The sequence below is a fragment of the Melospiza georgiana genome, chromosome 22 (assembly GCF_028018845.1).
Source record: "Melospiza georgiana isolate bMelGeo1 chromosome 22, bMelGeo1.pri, whole genome shotgun sequence".
NCBI classification, from domain to species: domain Eukaryota; kingdom Metazoa; phylum Chordata; class Aves; order Passeriformes; family Passerellidae; genus Melospiza; species Melospiza georgiana.
Window position 1 is genome coordinate 10,162,561 of NC_080451.1, and position 19,025 is coordinate 10,181,585.

Here is a 19,025-nt window from a genome sequence, read left to right on the forward strand (position 1 = left end):
AAGAAAACACCTCAATACATTTATAACTAAATTTATTTAGTTTTCTTATATGATACATATAGAGAGATATACATATAGGTATGAAACACACCCCCAAGTTATTACAAAAGTGTCCAAACACATGTTCTAGTGGAGTACAGTAAAAAGTGATATTCTAGAAGAAGTGCTGGAGATCTACAGTATCTGGGCTCCAAGTGGAAGGATTTCCATTAGACATTGTAAGCAGAAGAGGACACATTTCCTCCATGGCCTGTCCAGTTAGTGTGGATAAATACCCCTGGCTTTGATAATAATTCATATGTATGTGCACCAAAGTAATCCCGCTGAGCCTGGAATGAGAACACACAGACAAACCAGACACACAAATGTCAGTATCATGAGTCCTGGAAGGTGCACCTACTGTTACCTAATGAGGAATAGATTTCAGTGCCTACCTGAATCAGGTTAGCTGGCAATATCTCGTGCCTGTATCCATCATAAAAAGAAAGTGCTGTAGTGAAGCAGGGCATGGGGATTCCAATCTGCACACCAGTACTGATCACACGGCGCCACGACTCCTGGCAGAGGGGAAAGGGGGGAAAGGAAACTGATGAGTTTGATGCTGGCTCAGGGGGACATGCAGGCACATGAACTGCTCCAGTACAACTGTGTGTGCTATTTCAGTGTGTGAAATCTAACAGCCAAGTCTGAGCAAATACAGCAGCAGATTCCCGATTTTACATAAACGAGGTTGATCTAAAATAATGGCAAGTAAGACAGAGTTAACAGCAGGATGAGAACAGTTGAGACATGCAGACAAACCACAGCCTCAAGCAAGGATGATGTTCTTTCACATAAACATGGTCAGAGCATCTCAAAAGCACAAACTCAGTGGGGATGTTCTGAGGGGAATGTTCCCTCTCACCAAGCACAGAACAAAGCTCGCCCCAGGGCCCAAGAGGACAGCACTGACACTTCAGAGAGATGTGGATAATGCTCAGTTCAACTGTTCATCTGGTCTTGGAATTTGCATGCAATATTCAGATTCAGTTACAAGAACTACTAATGATCAGACTTCTTTTTTGGCCAGATAATGTGGTTTTAATTCCATCCAAATCAGGACAGTGTTCACAGACACAGGCCTAAAGAATGGGTGCATCTGGAACTGCTGTTCTGGGGCTACTGCAAACAATGGCACTGGAACAGAGCTCAGCTGAAATCCAACTGCACAGCAGGCACAAGACACAGGGCAGTGCAGAGAATGTTCACACAGGCCAGGCCTTTTTTCCTCATATTATGGTCCTTCTAATTGCTGGATTTCTGCCTAAGGCTTTTCTGCACCAGTAAAAGGGAACCTTCAGTTTCCAATCATAGCTTGGTCAGTTTCAAAGAGAAAAACCATGACAGTCCTGGCTGTAAATTATCGTTTTGGAACTTACCTGACAGTTTTCTACAGCTTTCTTAAAGAAATCATCCAACAGCAAATTCTGGAGCTCAGGGTTTTGATCAAAAGCATCTTTGATTTTTCCCAGGAACACACTAGGCAAAAGTTAACCAGGAATAAATGTCACAGCTTCCAACAAAGGCTCAGAATTCAAAACTTACAGTGCTAAAACTTGACTCAGCCACACTAAGATTGCAAACATGGCAAAGATAAAACATTTTCAGCAGTTCAGCCACCAGAACAGTGGGTTCATCTAGTAACCCTTGGTGTTGTCTACAGCCTCTCAGAATCTTGGCAGCAGAGTAACTCCATGGATTTTCCAAGGAAATCTCTAGGCTTGTCAGCCAAGCACCTCACAAACTAAACTGCCTGCTCTTCTCTCTCCCCTCAGCAGCCAGGTTACCTCCTCATCTCAATTACCTCCTGATGATGCAGCCTCCCCTCCACATTAGTGCAATGCCACCATAATTCAGTGTCCAGCCAAATTCCTTGGCTGCTTGTCTCAGCAGCATGAAGCCTTGAGCATATGAGATAATCTTGGAAGCATACAGGGCCTAAAAAGAAAAAAAAAAAATCAAATTCACATTCCAAGAGAAGTCTCACAAAGTTGAACAACAAACTAACTTCATGGGATATGCACTGTGTTCAGCCCACATCTCAACAGGGATGACTACAGCAGCAACATCCCAGTTATTTGAGAAACAAACTATCCCTTCCTGTTGGAAAGTTTGGTTTCAAGAGAGAGAGATCAAGAGAGCAATACCGAGGCAAGGCAGGTGGGTGAGGGGTGGACAAGCTCCTGTGCATGAATTATGAGCTCTGTGCCCCATGCAGTTGTCTCTGCCCACCGTGGCTTAGAGTTAAATTCCTTCTGGATCCTTCCTAACCTTGCTTTGGTTAGCAGTGGGTCTCACTGTGCTTTGTGAGACAGTGCACAGTGCTGACAGCAGGAACCAGTTCTCATGAGATCCGAGCACAAGAGCTCCTCCCCAGGGCTCACAGCACCCCGAACCCGCTCCAACCCCGCAGCAGACTCACCTTGCGGATGTCCTCCAGGAAGGCCTCCTTGTTCCCACTGAACTGAGCCCCTTTGGGCCCTCCCAGCAGCTTGCTGGCCTGCACTCTCTCCTCCTTGAGGGACGACAGGCACCGTGCAAACACAGCTTCACCTGTGGGGATGGCAGGCAAGGGGAGATCATCAGAAACCCCAAACCCCGTCCGTGTCTGAGACACCCGAGCACCGGAGTGTCACTGGGTGATGAGCCACGTGCACAAGCAATAATATAAATAACTGCTGCACAAAGGAATTATTCCAACAGCAACACTGCCTCTCAGTACAACCAGTGGGTAAGTCCTGACTGATACAGCTTTCAAATGATAATGAAAAAAGCCACAAGTCATCCACATGAAAATTTATCTCAGGAACATTTACCAGCTCGCAATTTTAAGAATTTACTTTAAAATCTTCTCTTATCTATCAGAGACAGTGTTGCACTGCAATCTAGGGAACAGTGAGGCTGAAGACTTCACCAAGTACTGTATCATGCTTTTAAGATAAAAAGCTGTTCCTTAAATGTCAGCATACATTAACTGGATGTGCTTTAAAATGCACATATGCAAAATAAGGGCAATTAAAATCAAAAATAAAACAGCAGGTTAACTTACAGGATGACATAAGATTCATAAATCTGGTAGGCCCCTAGCACTAGTCAGAAGTCCATAAGAATGTTTTCTAATGTCATTAAACAGGTTGCTAAATATCATCTGTCAGGCTGGCTCAGTCAGTTCCTAATCAAGCCAGTTTAAGCTGTTCTTGTTTACTATTGAAGACAGTATTGTAAAATGAGGGAGAAAAAAGTTTGCTTTTCAGGGTCTGATAGAAAGAAAAGCAAGTCTTCATTACTGTCATTTTGTTCCACCCTTTGAGTTATGATATAAAAAAAACACCAAAAAACCCACACTGCAGAATCAACAGCAATTTAAAAAAAAGAGTGAGTTATGTTTTCACAAGACTCTGGATCCTCCCTACAGCAGGAGGACATATTACACCTAAATCAGAACCTGCTAATTTCCATTTCTGCAAAAACTTCCTTCTCCAGAAGGGAGGAGCAGCACGGTAGGAACACCAGGAAAAAGCAGGAGTAGCATGACTCTGCTTTTACAAGCAGAAGTTTGCAAGTCATGCTCATGCAGTAAAACCACACAGCGACTGCCCTGAGAGCAGCCACGTTTGCACAAGGACTGTGGCACACACTTCCCTATCAGGCATTACCTAACAATGCTCCTGGCAGTGCAGAGCACTCATCGGGGAGTGTCTGCTCCACCCTTGATCTCTGCAAGCACCCCAGAGAGGAGAAAATTACCAGCTCCAGCAGGAAACACTGTTTCAAGCCTAGGACTGAAGGACGATGGTAGAACATTAAAACCATTTAGAGAACTTGTTTTGCTGCTGGAATGCAGCCACGTTTCTTTGACAGCTACACTGCAGTTACTTTCTTTTAGCTACTGAATGTAATTTTTCTTCAGGACTTGACCAGCCAATGCAAAAGGAAAAGAGGTAGAGAAAGCATGAAAATGAAAGCAAATCTGAGAGCAAAGATTGCTTTTGACTCATCTCATTTACTCAGCAGGAAGCTTGCTCTGGACCTGTGGTATTAGGGCACTCTAGACGTGTTGCAGATGTGTTCCAGCTCCTCTGCATCACAACACTGAGCACAACACTCAATGTTGCCCTGAACATCACTGAGTCCTGACAGCACTGCAGACACCAGGGACACAGGTGACAGCAGGACTGAAGGAACGGGGTGAAAACAAGCCCAGCAAAAACCCAGGAGCTGTCAGGGCAGAAAAGCTGGAACAGCTACACCTACAAGAGCCTCTCCTGGCAGCCCAGCCCTGCTGTGGGCTCACTGCTCAGACTATTTCCCTGTCATTGCTGAGATGTGGTAGATGGAGGTGGGAAAGATGAAAGCACCAGTTACCGATGAGGGTGACCGGGACTCCGTATTCCAGGGCAGAGATGGCCGTCCACTTCCCCGTGCCTTTCTGCCCTGCACTGTCCCTGATCTTTGGGAGGAGGTATTTGCCATCGCTGTCTTTGAATTTGAGAATATTGGCTGTGATTTCAATCAGGAAAGAGTCCAACTCTGTCTTATTCCATTCCTGAAATACCTGAAAAAGGAGAACAAGTACATACATATTCATACACACCACAATTTGCTATGTCTCTACTATATCTTTTAATTTATTAATGTATATATTTTGCCTGCTTGATTATAATGCTCAGTGTTTCATTAGCTCTTTTCAGGCAAGGTAGTTCACATCTCTGTATGTGAAGGTGCTTCCTGGAGAGAAATCAACTGTAGCATGGGAAGAGGTTCAGACAACTTTTGTAAGCATTCAGCTGTCTGTGCTCTCTCCTGTCACAGACAGGCACAAAACCTGTCACAGACAGGCACAAAAACCATGGCACAAAAAAAGGAAAGACATTAAAAACCACAAATCACCTTTGCCATCTCATCATGCTCCATGCCCAGCACATCTTTCATCAGGTGATAGGCCTCACAGATCAGCTGCATGTCTCCATACTCAATCCCATTGTGCACCATCTTCACGAAATGTCCAGCTCCTTCCTCTCCCACCTGTTCAGAAACATCCAGAAACCCCCTCAGCAACTGCACTGTCATCACTTCCAGTGTTTAATACCTGCCCATGGCTTCCTTCTGCCTGAAGGAAGGAATCAAAGACAGTGCTGACAGAAACCAGTGGCTCACAGGTCCATTTAGCTCCCCCAGCACATGACCCAGCCACAAAACTTTGTCTTTCCATTGCACAGTATGAGTTACCAGAGATGGCAGATTGGAAATGAACACAGCCAGAAAATCAGCCACTGAGGGTGCTGTGTTTATTGTGGATGGACAAACATCCATAAGCTTCAGCAAGCAAACTGCTTAAGCATGGCTCTAACCCCAAGTTAGGGTCAGTATCAAATGACTATTTACCCAGTCACAACAAGGTTCCCCAGATCCCACTTTAGCAGCAATGCTTTGAAATATGGTCTTGATGTGGGGCCTGTGGGGAGAAAGAATACACCTTAGCAGCCAGGCAGGGGACACAAACACCACAAGAGAAAACAAATAAAATCTACTGCTATGATGCCTTCTGTAACCTGCCAAAAGGCAGCCTGGGCTGAGGGCACTGGGCAGGGTGATAACCCATCCACACAGCCATGTCAATGAAATCTGTTCTTCCCAACTAAAGTTTGCAAGACATTGGAACATTCAAGTCATGCTTCCAACACTGTGCAGACAAGTGTAATGCACTTCAAGGAGCCCAAATATCCTCTCCATTTGAACACAGAAACTGTGCCAACTTAGCCACCAAGGCAAAAGATGACTGGGCAGAAGCTTCCTGTTGTTGATGGCTTTGTGCCATCCAATTTGAACAGGCTGATACAGGTATGAAACACTAATGCAAATGGACAGGGACTCAAGAGATACTAAAGCTCACTTAAAGCCTGGACACACCTTTTCTTTCCATATCTATACAGAGAATAGGCAACCAGGGATAAATATGAGCATTGATGTGCAGTCCTTTACTGAGGCATGAGTACAAAACAGCACAGCAGCATGCAGAAACTTGCAAATAAACTGATGCATTCAACAGTAGCACAAACATACTGAAGCTCCTTTTATAATGTGTCACTACAGGGCCATGTGCTGCTGCCTGATTCATGGTTAGCAGCTTCCCAAGTGTGTACAGCCTCAAAAGAAAAAAGTAAGAAAAAGTACTTGTTTTAAATGTAAGCAAAATTCCCTTCTCCCTTCAGATGTGTGTAGGTCCTACTTTTGCCTGTGGATTCCTGAAAGGAAAGCCTGCCTTTGTTCCGCCTTACATGAAGGCTGAGCACTGCCCCATGACCCCTGCCAGGTTGAGAAATCTGGAGCCTTGAGGAAGTGAGATGGCAACATATCTTGTTCTCTGCACACCCACACCCTCCTCCTTCCCTCCCTCAGTGCACAGTGTGAATTGCTGCAAACCATTCTGAACAAGAGAACACAGCAGTTCGTGCTTACCAGGCCTCCTTGGCTCCTCCTGGCATGAGGGAAGGTCCGTATCTGGCACCCTCCTCCCCACCACTAACTCCACTGCCCACAAACAAGATGCCCTTTGCCTGGAGCTCCTTACAGCGCCTCTGGAACAAAGAGCAGAGCAGCACTATTTCATTTCATTTCCTGCCATAGCCTGACACACAAAGGCTAGCAATTGAGATGTAAAATGAGGTTTTCAGTTCTGCTTTGGATGTGCTAGAAGCTAACCTTAAGAAAGCTTGTTCATACACCAAAGTGAGCATTAGGAAACTTCCTGTTGCTTTGGATCCTTGCAAAAGTGACATGGTGAAAAAACAAGTTCTTATAAGCACCAGACAGACGTGAGCAGCACTGAGGGCAGAAGAGGCCTGGAATTGGGTGTGAGGTGACACATGCTCTGTGTGAAGATGTGGGGGAGGCAGATTAGGCCCAAGGAGGAGTTGCTGAGTTCACTGCAGTGAAGGTGCAAGCACAGAAAACTCCAAGGGCCAAAGAGAGCCAGAGATCCCCCAGGACAGCTGACAGGACTGACCCTCACTGAGCCTCTCACCCTGGCATGGCCAGCTCACTTATCCAAGATCAGGATGTCAGAGCAGGAAGACGAACACGAGCACCTCTTCTAAGATTCAGAAACACCAGTCTGAATGCAATATTTTCACACCAGAGAGGCAAATGTAGCTTCTGTAACTTCTACAGTTACAGCCTGTCCACAAGCAGATAATTACTCTGCTGCTTCCACTACCCAAACAGCCAAACCAGCAGTTCTGTCCTACTGGATTGTCCTGCAATCGCAAGGATTAGGAAATAGCAACAAATCTAGAAATATCCTTAGACTTATAAATCTCCCTGAAAACTCCCTAAGATTGTAAAATAAAATTTTCTAAAGGCCTTCACTTTTAAAACATGTTAAAAAATATTTTCATGTGGTCTGGGTAACTTCTATAAAAACATTCTTATAGCACAGTCCTTAATTGCTTTTTAATAGGCTGCATGATTTAATTTTGCAGAAATCAGTTTGGCTTTTCCAGAGCACAGGGCTGACAGCATATTATTGAGCTACTATTCTGATGATCAGAAGTGGAAAAGTTGTGTGTATTTTATTCATCCACTTTAGGCAGGAACCAGGCTTACCGTGGTATCTCTGTACTCAGAATTCCCACCATCAATTATGATGTCTCCAGTCTCCAGCAATGGCACCTGTCAAAAAGAAATCAGCATTTAGGTTTCCCCCATACATTCAAAACCTCACTAATGATGAATAACTGAGAACATCCAGAGGAAACTGCTCCAAAAGACAGCAAGAAGTCTCAGGTAGGATGAATGTCTGCCTCACCAATTTATTGATGAAGTCATCCACTGCACTTCCAGCCTTCACCAGCAAGATAATGCGACGGGGCTTCTTCAGCGTGGAGACCATCTCCTCCAGGCTGTGAGCACCGATCACCTTGGTTCCCTTGGCCTCGTTAGCCAGGAAATCATCCACCTTGGAAACTGTCCTGTTAAAAGCACAGACCTGGGGGGCAAGGAAACACGTTAATAAAGCTGCAATGGAACAGTAACTTCAGCTCAGGCTACAAATGATACAAGCAAGGTTCAACATCCTGCGCTCTCCCACTTCCCTCCGTGCCAGGCACAGGGCAGGGATGAACCTGAGCATGTCTTTGCAAGTGCCTCGGGAACCTGTGGTTAATGGCAAGGCCAAGGCCAACTTCAGGGAAAAGTCACGCATAATTAACATATCAGGTGCCAGCTGAGTACAGGCGTGCACCGCTGCTCTTCTCTGGAAACAGGACAAAGGCCAGGCAGGGTATAACTAAAAGGAGGAAATACACCCATTAGATCATCACAATTGCAGGGGAAAGCACCCACAAAATGCTCAGCTCCAATCCCAAGTGCTACTAGTAAGCCTTCCTAAACAATTTGTTTCCTCACTTACCACGAAGCCGTGGTCATTCATGTTCAAAATCAGGTTCTGACCCATCACGGCCAGTCCAATCAAAGCAATGTCAGCTCTGGAACGTGAAAGAACAAAAATGCCAGGGAGGTCACCAGCAGTGATCCAGCAGCAGCATCCATCCCTGCCCGGCTGTTCTGCCCATGCCAGCTGCCAGGGCAGCCCAGCCCAGCCCCTCCGAACGACCGCGGGGATCTGAGTTCATTCTCTCCGCTGTTACTGCAGCGATCACAGACCGAGGCCGTGCGGAGCCACCGGGCAGAGCCCCCGCGCAAACAGCGCACCGGGGCCTCCCGAGCCGGCTGCAGCCGCCCCGCACCGCGGCCACGCCAGGCCCGCCCCCGCCCCGCTCCCGCCCGCTCTCACTCGGCCATGGCGGCGGCGTTCGGGGCTCTCCGTTCCTCTCCGTTCCTCTCCGTTCCTGCCGGGGCTCTCCGCTCCCTCCGCTCCTCTCGGGGCTCTGCGGGCCCGGCCTGCGGCGCGCGCCGCTTCCTCTCCTCAGCCGCGGGCGGGGCGGGGTGGGGCGGGGCCGCGCGCGCCCATTGGCTCTTGGCGAGACTCCGCCCCCCGCCCATGGCCCGATGTCGCGAGGCCACGCCCCCTTAAAGCGGCAGCGGCGCGGGCCGGGCCGGGCCGGGTTCTGTGCTGTCCCCGCGCTGTCCCCGCCGGGCTCTGACGCTTCCCCGCCGCCTGCGAGCCCCGAGAGCCCCGAGAGCTCCCGGGAGCCGCGCCCGCTCGCGGAGGAGCCGCGCAGCTGCCCCGTGCCGTCGGCTGTGCCTCTGTTCCCAGCGACACGCACCCCTGATCCCGCCGGGAACCGCGCAGTTTGTCATTAGTAATTATTATTAACTGGCTTCGATTCTGGCGCTGAACATTGTCCCAGGCGGCAGTGAGCCCCTCAGCGATCACCGCTACCCGTTTGTCTTTGTGCGGCCAGGCCAAACTTGACAGACCTGTCCTTCCTTCAGCACCGAGGCGATCCCAGGAGGACAAAGCTGCCCCGCCTTCGCTCCGATGTATGGGACACACACACACCTTGAGACCATAGTTTCTATTAAATTCTGTGTAAGTTATTTCCTAAACAAGATGACCCGAACAATCTGGCCCATCAAGTTTTTGGTTCATTTTGGGAACCTCTTCTTCAAGAGCAGTCGAGACAAACTTCATTAAAGCATTCATCAGCTTCTTCAGCACAGGTTTTAAAAACAAGTAATCGACATAAGATACAAGTAATTAAATCATAATGACAGGAGCACACATTCTGTCTGCTAATGCACTGGTTGTACCTTTATTGTTTCACCTCGTTCACTAACAATTCAGTGGTGCAAGGTTACCATACACAGTTAGATATCTGCATTGCACACCTAAGGCTATACAGCAAATGGATCAGAATTAGTACAAATACATGAACTATATTTACATTTTGTATACTCAAGCTCCAAATATCGGATATATTTACAAAATAAAATAAGAAAATGAAAACCTGAAATTAATGTACAGTGTTGCTGATACACTCCTTCGCTGGGATGAAATCAGTTTGCAAAGAGATTTGTTCAAGAAGGCCACTTATACAGCATTTACCTTGTATACCTTGTGTAAGAGGTTACAGGGACATGGGGACCGCAATTCCAGGGGATGTATTCTGTGAACAGCACGTCTGATGTCCAAATCCGGGAGCCACAACCAACCACACGTGAAATGTGAACAAGCAAAGTGGGAAATTCAGACCTGACCCTGGGAAGTGCTGACCATTCCAGACTCCCTCTGCTTCCAGGCAAGCAGGAGGTAAATTCAGCACTGCTCAGGGGCAGCCCATTCACTTGGCAACGTTAAGAATTGAAGACTTAGGAGCTCCACGCCAGTTTTCTGAATACACAGCTGATCCCAGCAATTTCAATCCTGTTCCCAATGACATTGGACACAATCATCTGGTTAGTGTTGGACTAGTTTTGATTTCAAATACATTGAACACATAAATGGCCTTCTGAACAAAAGTCAGTCCTGCTCTTGAAGAGCCGATGTTTTGAAACAAGGAAGCACGAAGTTAATACATCCTGCTACAGACACGACAGCCAGAGCACAGACTGGGCTGGTGACTACCACGGAGATGCAACGCGCAGGGCCAGGCAGCACAGCAGGACCCTCCTCCTGCAGAGCAGCCACAGCTCCCCTCCAGCACAACACCCAGCACAGCCCCAGCTCCCCTTCCTCCTGCAGAGCAGCCAGAGCTCACCTTGAGCACAACACCCAGCACAGCCCCAGCTCCCCTTCCTCCTGCAGAGCAGTCACAACAACACCCAGCACAGCCCCAGCTGCAGCAGCTCGGTGTGCAGGGTACAGGCAGATCCACGTGCACAGGCTGTTTAGTACCAGTGGGTGTTAGACCGAAGCTAATCCTCTTTCTTATCTAATGTGCAATTAATTACAGATGTATAAATATACAATACATTACATAAAATTAAATCCCTGTAAATTAGATAACAAGCAGCAAAAAGTGAAGTCTTTGCTTTGAAATACCATGCTAATCAGTAATAAGGACTGTTAGACATTGACACAAAAAACCTTTTCTTGGCAGTCTGGAAATCATACTGTCTGGAAATAGTGCTGCCTTCTCTTCTGTATTCCCAGAATACAGGAATCTTCTTTAAAAAGCTACTTAAAGTGCATTTCTAAAACACAGTATAGGAGGTTTAGCTTAATTTTACAATACCCAGGAAGATCCAACATAATTTTCAAAGGATAAAAAGGACAGTTTTCTCCTTCCTTTTGGTGAGGAACATAAAACCCCAAATGCAGCACAGTCTGACACTCGTTCCTCCCAGCAATGCCCACCAAGGCCCTGCTGGTGCGTGTCCTCACGGGCTGGCAGGCCCACAGCAGCAGAGGCTGAGTCCCCAGAGCTGTCTGACCCTGGGACTCCACACACACAGCAGGAAACCAACAATGGGCTTTGGAGGGTCAGGAGAAGGCAACTGAGCATATTTTACCTTCCTCATTCTGCTTCCAAAAAGAAATTTCCAACATGTTGGGCTAAGCTTTGATGTGAATGGAAATTCACTTTTTTTGTTTATTTGTTTGGTTTGTTATCTCTTTAAAGAAAACTTGGACTGGTTTCAGTCCAGTTTTAAGTAGGAAACCCCAAATGTCTCAAAGCAGGCCTCAGTAATGGCAGAAAAACTTTGTCTGCCCCTATGTCAGACCTGAGAACAGTGATGCCCATTTGAGCTCCACACAAGGACCTAGTTTGTTACAGATTATGCAGCTTTAAGAGGTGCTGATGCTTACAACCAGACTTTTGGTCTTCTGATGATCCATTATCCACTCAGACCTCAAGTCACCAAAATTTGCTTGGAGTTTTAAGACAGAAGAATGACATTTATGCAACAACTGTAACACTTCAAGCTCTCTGTAAGACAAGCATCTGTCTCTTCCTGCTTTTAAACGAAGACCCCTTTATCATGATTTTGTGCAATGCCTATAACCACATGGTTCGTTCTCTGGCTTATCCAAAGCAAAGACTTAGAAAACTAGTTTTCTTCTAGTTAAAAAAAAGAAACAGATAAAAGTTAAAATGCTCTCAGTGTGTCACAACCTACCCCCACCTCAATCACTCTGCCTCCTCAAACAGGCTCACTGTCATTATAAACAGTGGTGATGGCAGCAATAACTTAATGCTTAGAATTAACCTAATTCTTGAGATCAGCTTAGCTGCAGTGTGAGGAGCCCTCCTGCAGGACAAGCAGTTTTATCCACACACTGGAAGTGCTTTATCATCATTGCATAACAAAGGAATATCATCACTGTATTAAGAGTCACACACAGTTAAACAAGACAAAAACAAAAAGGAAAAAAAAAAAAACAAAACCAAAACCCTATCCCTATCATGCTCCTGGGTCCCCAGGATGCTCCCTCACTCTGGCTTCCAGTTCTGAAATAAATCTGAGGACCACAGAGACAGCATGAGCATGAGTTAGCTTGAGAACTACCTGGAGACATGTAAAGGTAGCAAGTGTGAGCTCCATGTCCCTGCTCCTCTGCCTCCCAGGCTGCCAGCAGCTCCCAGTGTGCCCTGAGCTGCCCAGGGCATGAGGCCCCACCCAGCAAAGCCTTCCTCAGCACATCCCATCCCACACACGCGTGGCCTGAACCCCACTGGGCCTCCTGGGCTGCACTGTGCCTGCTGTGCCTCCTGCGAGAGAGACAAACCCTCTGAGCTCTGCCCTGATGAAACCCCTTCACACTGCCCAGGACCACAGCCAGCCCCAGCAGTGCCCTGGCTGCAGCAAGGAAGGGTAACACAGCAGCAAGGAGCACACAGCATCCCCAACACCTGACTGAGAGAGGGGAGCTCACTTCCCCAAAAGGAAATTCATTCTGCTCTTCTTTCTTGGGGCGAGGAGCAAAGCTTTGGCCACAAGAACTTCCACTGTAGGCCAAGAACTGACACCACCCAGCTGATGCCCAAGGAGCCAATTATGACATGCCACTGACCAGGAGCAGAATCCACTTGCTCTGTTCCCCAGAGGGGTTAACTCTGAATACAGTGGGGCCTAGCTGATGAAAATTGCAGCAGGGAAATTAGGAGACACTCAGCAGTTATTTCCAAAGGAAATGAGAGTGTCCTGTGGCTCCCTGAGAACACTGCAGGTGTGAACACTGCCTAGGAAGTGTTGCACAGACCCTGGGTGCTCCCATGGACAGGTGGGGTGACACAGGAGCATTACAGGTTAGGGATGCACAAACAGGCCCTTGGGAACGGCCCTGACACAGCCATGGGAGTCCTACCCCCTTCCCAGAGAGGTGAGAACTGTTCCTGCAACAGTCAGGAACAGGAGAGGGGATCTGCCCTCCATGGTGATCCAGGGACCAGGAACTTTCATTTCTATTTAACACTCCCCATCTGTCCAGTACATGGCTTGAGCAGCTGAAATTTTGGGGATTTTATCTCATATTTCAGTCTGTAGTCTATTTCCCCTCATATCAGCACAGTTCAGAGGCTGAGGAGTGTGTGCTGATGGAAACTCTTCTGGGAAAGAGTTCAACCCAAGCACTGTTCACCTGCAACCCCCACAGCAAGAGTTTCAAGCAGATTGCTGTAGCCAGCCCCTCCTGGTTTGTTCCCTAACTTTTCCTAGCTCGTGCCTTAGCCTGCTGGGCCTTGGAAACTCAGAAACAAAGTCCCAAATCCAGTCTGTCCAGATAGATTTGTCCAATATCAGCTTTCAACAGAGTTTAACTTCGAGGCTGGATCCAGAAAGCCTGAGGAGCTATTGCAGTTCCTGGCTGGGTAATGTCTCCATTAAACAATTTATCTTTCCCTGGCATTGGAACTTTGCCCTGAGGGAACCAATGACCACTGCCAAGTTACAAATTGAATGAAAACCCTGTAGCAGTCTAGACAGACAGTGGACAGTGGGACAGACACCAAAAGGTCAGTTGAAATGGATAAACAATTGTTATAGGAAATTTTTTTTTTCTTTTCAGAGTCGTGCATAATCACTCGATTTTTTTGATTTTTTTTTTCTTTCTCTTTTTGTTTGGCCACATGCTACTAGTACAATTCAGGTACAGGTGAAAAGAAACAAGGTAGGGTTAGAATACCTAGAAAATGTGCTGAAGGAGTGGGGAAGGTGGGGGATGTTAAGCCACAGGATTACATACAAGAGAAACTGTCAAGAATCACAAAGAGAAAATGAGAGGTAACACTATCTATGGGAAGGTGAGAACAGATGAGAACATCACATGGACTCAGTACTTCATCTGGCCCGTGCGTCTTCGAGCCAGCTTTGACCTGCACCAAAAAAAAGGGGAAAAAGCAGTTGGTGAATTATGAAAGCTCATTTTTCCTCCCTCCCCAAAGTTTATCTACCTTTTTTTTTTTTTTTTTTAATTCTTTGGTACAGCCCTAGTTTACTCCATATGTTAAGAAAGTAAAATGTAAGGAAAAATAATTCTCTGTTCCACTTCTTTAATGGGAGGAAGGATCATTTAAGGGCTTCACTGCTCAGAAATTATTTGATGCTGTATTGGTAACAGCTTCGTTTTTTAGATTTTGGAGGTTTTTGATGTAGTGGAGTAAGATGTGTCCAGCAAGCAGGGGCTGTCTGTGATAATGGAAAGGCTGCCAGAGAAGTTATAAAAGGGAACATAATTTCTGCTTTAGCTCATAATCAAGAACCTAAAAAGGCAGTCAAGCACAGAGGAAGTAAGAAACTTTAAAAATTTGTAAAATGGCAATACAAGGAAACCATCTTGTGGTCTCCAAATGTAGCATCCCACACATGTTCAAACTGGACATGGCTGTTCAGAACGTCACAAGCCAAAACAACAGCCCCTGCAGTTCCTGAAACACAGGGCTGGTTTGTTTTCTGATTGTTCTGGGCGTTTTTCTACCTACTCTCCTCCCTCCTCCAGTTCCCACATCTTGTCAAATTCCTGAGAGCAAAGCTGAAATCTGTGCCCAGGCATTGCCCTGGTCAGAGCACGGCCCTGTGCAGCCCCAGCTGCCTCTCACCGAATGGTGCCAGCCAGGAGAGGATTGAAGGCGTACAACCAGTCATTCATGTCCTTGTCATTGATGGCCTGCAGCAGGACTCCACGGTGCTTTGTGCACACTCCAAACGTGTTGGGGGTCTGCAACACCAAGGACAATTTCAACAATGTAAACACAAAGTCTGCAAGCACAGAGGCTGATGCACATTTCCTCTCTGAGAGAATCTGCTCCGTCACATCCCCCCTTCATTCATGTCTCACTGGTGATTGCCAGGGTATTATTACTCATTCCCTTCTACAAAACAGAGTCTTAACTGCTGAGTGTGGGCTTTAAGAGATGGACCAGTAGAGTTCACTTGATTCCTTGCAGGGTGCTTGTATGCGATGTTTTGTGGGGTTTTGTTTTTAAACAAACAAAACACACAAGCCCAAAAACCCATACAAAGGAAGCTGCAAAAACCCAACATGCAGGGTGGTGGTACCAACACATCCTCCTAAAAGCTAATCTGATATGTGGCAGCAGTCAGGGTCACTCTCTGTACAACTGTGTCCAAAACCATCAGAAACCCTGAACTAACTGGGAACTTTGTGGGCAGGATCCTCAGCGCCTCCACAACTCAAGATTCATTTTCCTCAGAACAGAGATGACACATCTGATGGTACAGATGCACTGCTACTTGTAATGTCCTTGCTTAATGGATAAATAAACAAGAGCTCTCACACTGACCTTCACCATTGCCTGTTGATCCTCACTGTATTCCACCTGAGCTGTGGATAAGTTTATGATTCCTCTTTCTACAGGATCTTTGTCACTGTTGTAAATAAAAACATAGGGACGGCGAACCACCACAAAGTGCTTGGCCCAGGAGCTGGAGAGTGGCTCCTTGAAGTGGAGGTATCCCTTCTTTGACACCACAGAGCTGGAAAAAATAAACCCACGTCAATACAGAAATAGATTTTCCCCTGAGTATTCCTATTAACTGCAAAACACTGTAAGACACTTGGTCCTTAATAACTGGTCCTGTTTTGTCTGCAACAGTATTCTGAAAAAGTTCTTCTAAAACAAGCTGAATGGTGTTTTCAACATCTATGCAAAAGTCTGACAGTCTTCCTCCATCCATCACAGAGGACTCTGCAGCTCTGCTATCACCTGTTAAATTACCCTCTTCAAATGGGGCACAGAACCTCAGAATCTCAGAAAACCCCTGTGAGAGTTCTCGGGAAGCCACGATCACACAACAATAAAAAACTTACCCTGGTCTGATTTCCTCAATATCAGGAACAAGGTTTAGGAACTCATTCTTTCCAGCTCTGGCAAGGTAGGAAGTTTCTACTGCAGGAATTATCTGGAACTGCTCCACCTCATGACAGGGACTGGAGGCACGAGAATTTGCTTCTGGTGTCCTTTAAAAAAAGCAGAGGAAAAAAAAGTAAATCACAACAAAGCAACTGAATGTGACAATGGAATTTAAACTGCATCTTCAGGCCAGCTTGAAGTTCCATCCTCCAGCCCAGATTTATTTTTTGACATTGGGATCCTTTTGTACAATATTGAATAGCATTTTCCCTTGATATCTGTGGAATAAAACTTACAATAACCACTAGTAAGTTGCTTCCCCACTACTTCTACCATTTTTCTCCTGCTAAACGTAGTCACAACACAGACACACCTCCTACTACTGTTTGATGTAAAATGTTCTACTTCCTCAGCCCTCCTCCCTCAGGGATGCTGAACTGAGAAGGTATAAATTATGTCTTTTACTTCATAGTTATTACCAATTTCATCAAAAATATCTTGTATAGATACAGCTGAGAAAGATAAACACAGATTAATGGCCAAACTGGTTTATTCTGGGTCGTTATTAGTAGACCTTTTCAAAAGACCTCTGAAAAAACTTGTGGACTCTGCACACTGTAGATGCACTGGTCACTGGAATGACAAGCATCTGACTGTTGCCCCAACACAAGCAGGAAAAACAGCACTTCAAAAGAACAAAATGAAAAAGAATTGTGCAGAGTGACTGGAGAAGTAAGGCAAGGGGGCTGTACAGAGAAATATCTGAAAGCAGGGAAAAGGAAGAAAAGAGGAAAAACAAATCAGAAAACAGCAAAGAGATGTGTGAAGCACTGAAAAGTGATGTTTCCTTTTAACACATTACACTTACTTCTGGTCAACTGAATTGCACCTGGAGTCCACCAGAGAAGGGCAGGTGGATGAAGGGGTGAGGGTGGCACTGCTGAAACTGGACACGGACGGGTCCCGCCCAATGGGAGAAATATCCGAGAGCTGCAAGCACAAACACGTCTCAGCAGCTGGGCTGCAGCTGGGGCTCCTTCTGCCTGAGAATGCCTTTCAGCGGGGATGGCTCAGAGAGCACAAAGGCTTTTTCATCTGCCATTCCCTGAGTCAGCAGGCAAATTTTCACACAAACCACCACAAGCCCATCTGGGGGCAGAAATACAGCAGCGTTTATGCAGACACAGCTTGTTATCATCAATGTCCTACACTTCTGATTATTCACACTCTGACTTCTTCAGGGATAAAACATCATCCACTTTGAAACCTGGTATTCCCTTTGCCTACTGGCTGAGTTTTTAAGAGTAGATTTATCCTTATACACAGGGCAAGTGTATGTAGGGAAAGACAGTAAGAGTCTGCTAATAAACTGGGTACTGTACTACACTGCAAGCCCACACCACTGCCAATTCCTGCCACAGCCTTTGGAACCTGATGCTGAATAGCCAAATGCTTCCAAAGGACTGAAAATAAAAAATAATAAATTAATATAAAGTGGTTTATCTTTTGATAGTATCAGCAGATTCCATGACTCACAAACATGCTGCTATTGTACCACAAATAGAGTGTATTACAATTAAATATCACATGAAATATTTACCTTACAATCACTGATGCTGTTGTACACCTGGTTGAATTCCCGATTGAAGGTATGAGTAAGAAGCTGCAGACACTAAAGGGGGAAACAAATGAGACACAGAGAAGAACTCTGTATTTAGATTTTCAGAGAAAGTTGAACAGGTGATTTGCCACGACACACTTGGCAGGTCGTTAAAGAAAAAACAAATCCTAAACTGCAATGAAAAATCACAGAAGAGGATAATAATCACTTCACTTGATAAAATTTGGAAGTTTTTATAGAACCAGTAACACAGGGGAATGAGACACAGCCACAGCCCAAACCTCCCCAGCAGCACTGGCCGGTGAGAGTGGCTTATTTCACTAACCAAGATGTTAAAATGAAACTCTCACACTACTGGACATTCCCCAAGCTATTGAGAAGCTCGTGGCTGCCAGCAGGCTGGCTGCCCTGTGCCATACCTTGGTGGCCAGCTCCTTCTCCCTGTCCACCAGGCTCTCGATGTCCGCCGAGTCGTAGCCGCTGCTCTCGCTGGGCGTCACCGCGCTCTCGAAGGTCGTGGTGGAAATCTGAGAGGAGATGCTGGTGGAGGTGCTGAGGGTTCCACTGCTCAGGCTGGGAGACAACGAGTCACTCAGGGACTTGGGGATGCTGTCACCAAGCTTCTCACGAAGCAGAAGAAAATGCCGGGTTTTTTCCACCTAGTGAGAAAAGAAATCAGTGTTGTCCCCTCCAGGAAGGTGCCAATTTCACAGACACTGAATTCTGAGGAATCCTTTAGTATTCATACCAGTAACTCTCCCCAGGGAAGGGAGTTTACAGTGGCACTGGAAACTGAATTTGCTATTTTGAATACACTGAGATTCTGAGCTGAGGACTCTGCTCAGCAGCCAGCCACACACTTTATATCTTCTCTGCCAGGAGAATTTATTTAAATCTTGACTTCCATCTCTTTACTCACCTCATGTAGCAGCTCCAGTTTCTCCAGTTCCCACTGATGCTCTAGAATGAGGCTGTCCCCCCTGGGCCTCCAACCTGCCAGGTTCTCTTCGCCCCTCACATATGCCACAGAAGTATCCAGGACTTTCCTCCTCCTCCTCTGCATTCCTGAGCAGTAAAAAACAACAGGAGATGTGTTAAAACCATAGCCAGAGAGGTGTCACAGAGAAATAATCAGCAATTTGCAAAGA

At 46.3% G+C, this 19,025-nt stretch overlaps 2 protein-coding genes across 8 annotated transcripts in view; both read right to left on the minus strand.

The window, feature by feature from the left end:
• Positions 1–15: 15 nt before the first annotated feature.
• PGD (phosphogluconate dehydrogenase) lies at positions 16–8,948 on the minus strand. Its single transcript, XM_058039265.1, has 13 exons — positions 8,834–8,948; positions 8,450–8,525; positions 7,847–8,026; positions 7,645–7,710; positions 6,499–6,617; positions 5,425–5,494; positions 4,930–5,064; positions 4,405–4,594; positions 2,462–2,592; positions 1,844–1,977; positions 1,419–1,518; positions 435–557; positions 16–329 (listed from the first exon to the last, which is right to left on the minus strand). Exons 1-13 carry the CDS (start codon positions 8,839–8,841, stop codon positions 210–212), a joined length of 1,452 nt encoding a protein of 483 aa, XP_057895248.1. The 5' UTR covers positions 8,842–8,948; the 3' UTR covers positions 16–209.
• Positions 8,949–9,726: 778 nt separating this feature from the next.
• The window catches only part of KIF1B (kinesin family member 1B), a 77,589-nt gene continuing 68,290 nt past the window's right edge, over positions 9,727–19,025 (minus strand). For 6 of the 7 annotated variants that reach the window (XM_058039263.1, XM_058039259.1, XM_058039262.1 and 3 more), the window contains 8 exons: positions 18,797–18,942; positions 18,297–18,536; positions 17,857–17,928; positions 17,125–17,246; positions 16,214–16,363; positions 15,687–15,879; positions 14,982–15,100; positions 9,727–14,258 (listed from right to left, as the gene is read on the minus strand). In XM_058039263.1, the coding sequence (XP_057895246.1) occupies positions 14,216–14,258; positions 14,982–15,100; positions 15,687–15,879; positions 16,214–16,363; positions 17,125–17,246; positions 17,857–17,928; positions 18,297–18,536; positions 18,797–18,942 (1,085 nt within the window). In that variant the 3' untranslated portion in view covers positions 9,727–14,215. The remainder of the gene's footprint in view (positions 14,259–14,981; positions 15,101–15,686; positions 15,880–16,213; positions 16,364–17,124; positions 17,247–17,856; positions 17,929–18,296; positions 18,537–18,796; positions 18,943–19,025) is intronic. The other variant, XR_009115501.1, reaches the window with a different exon arrangement.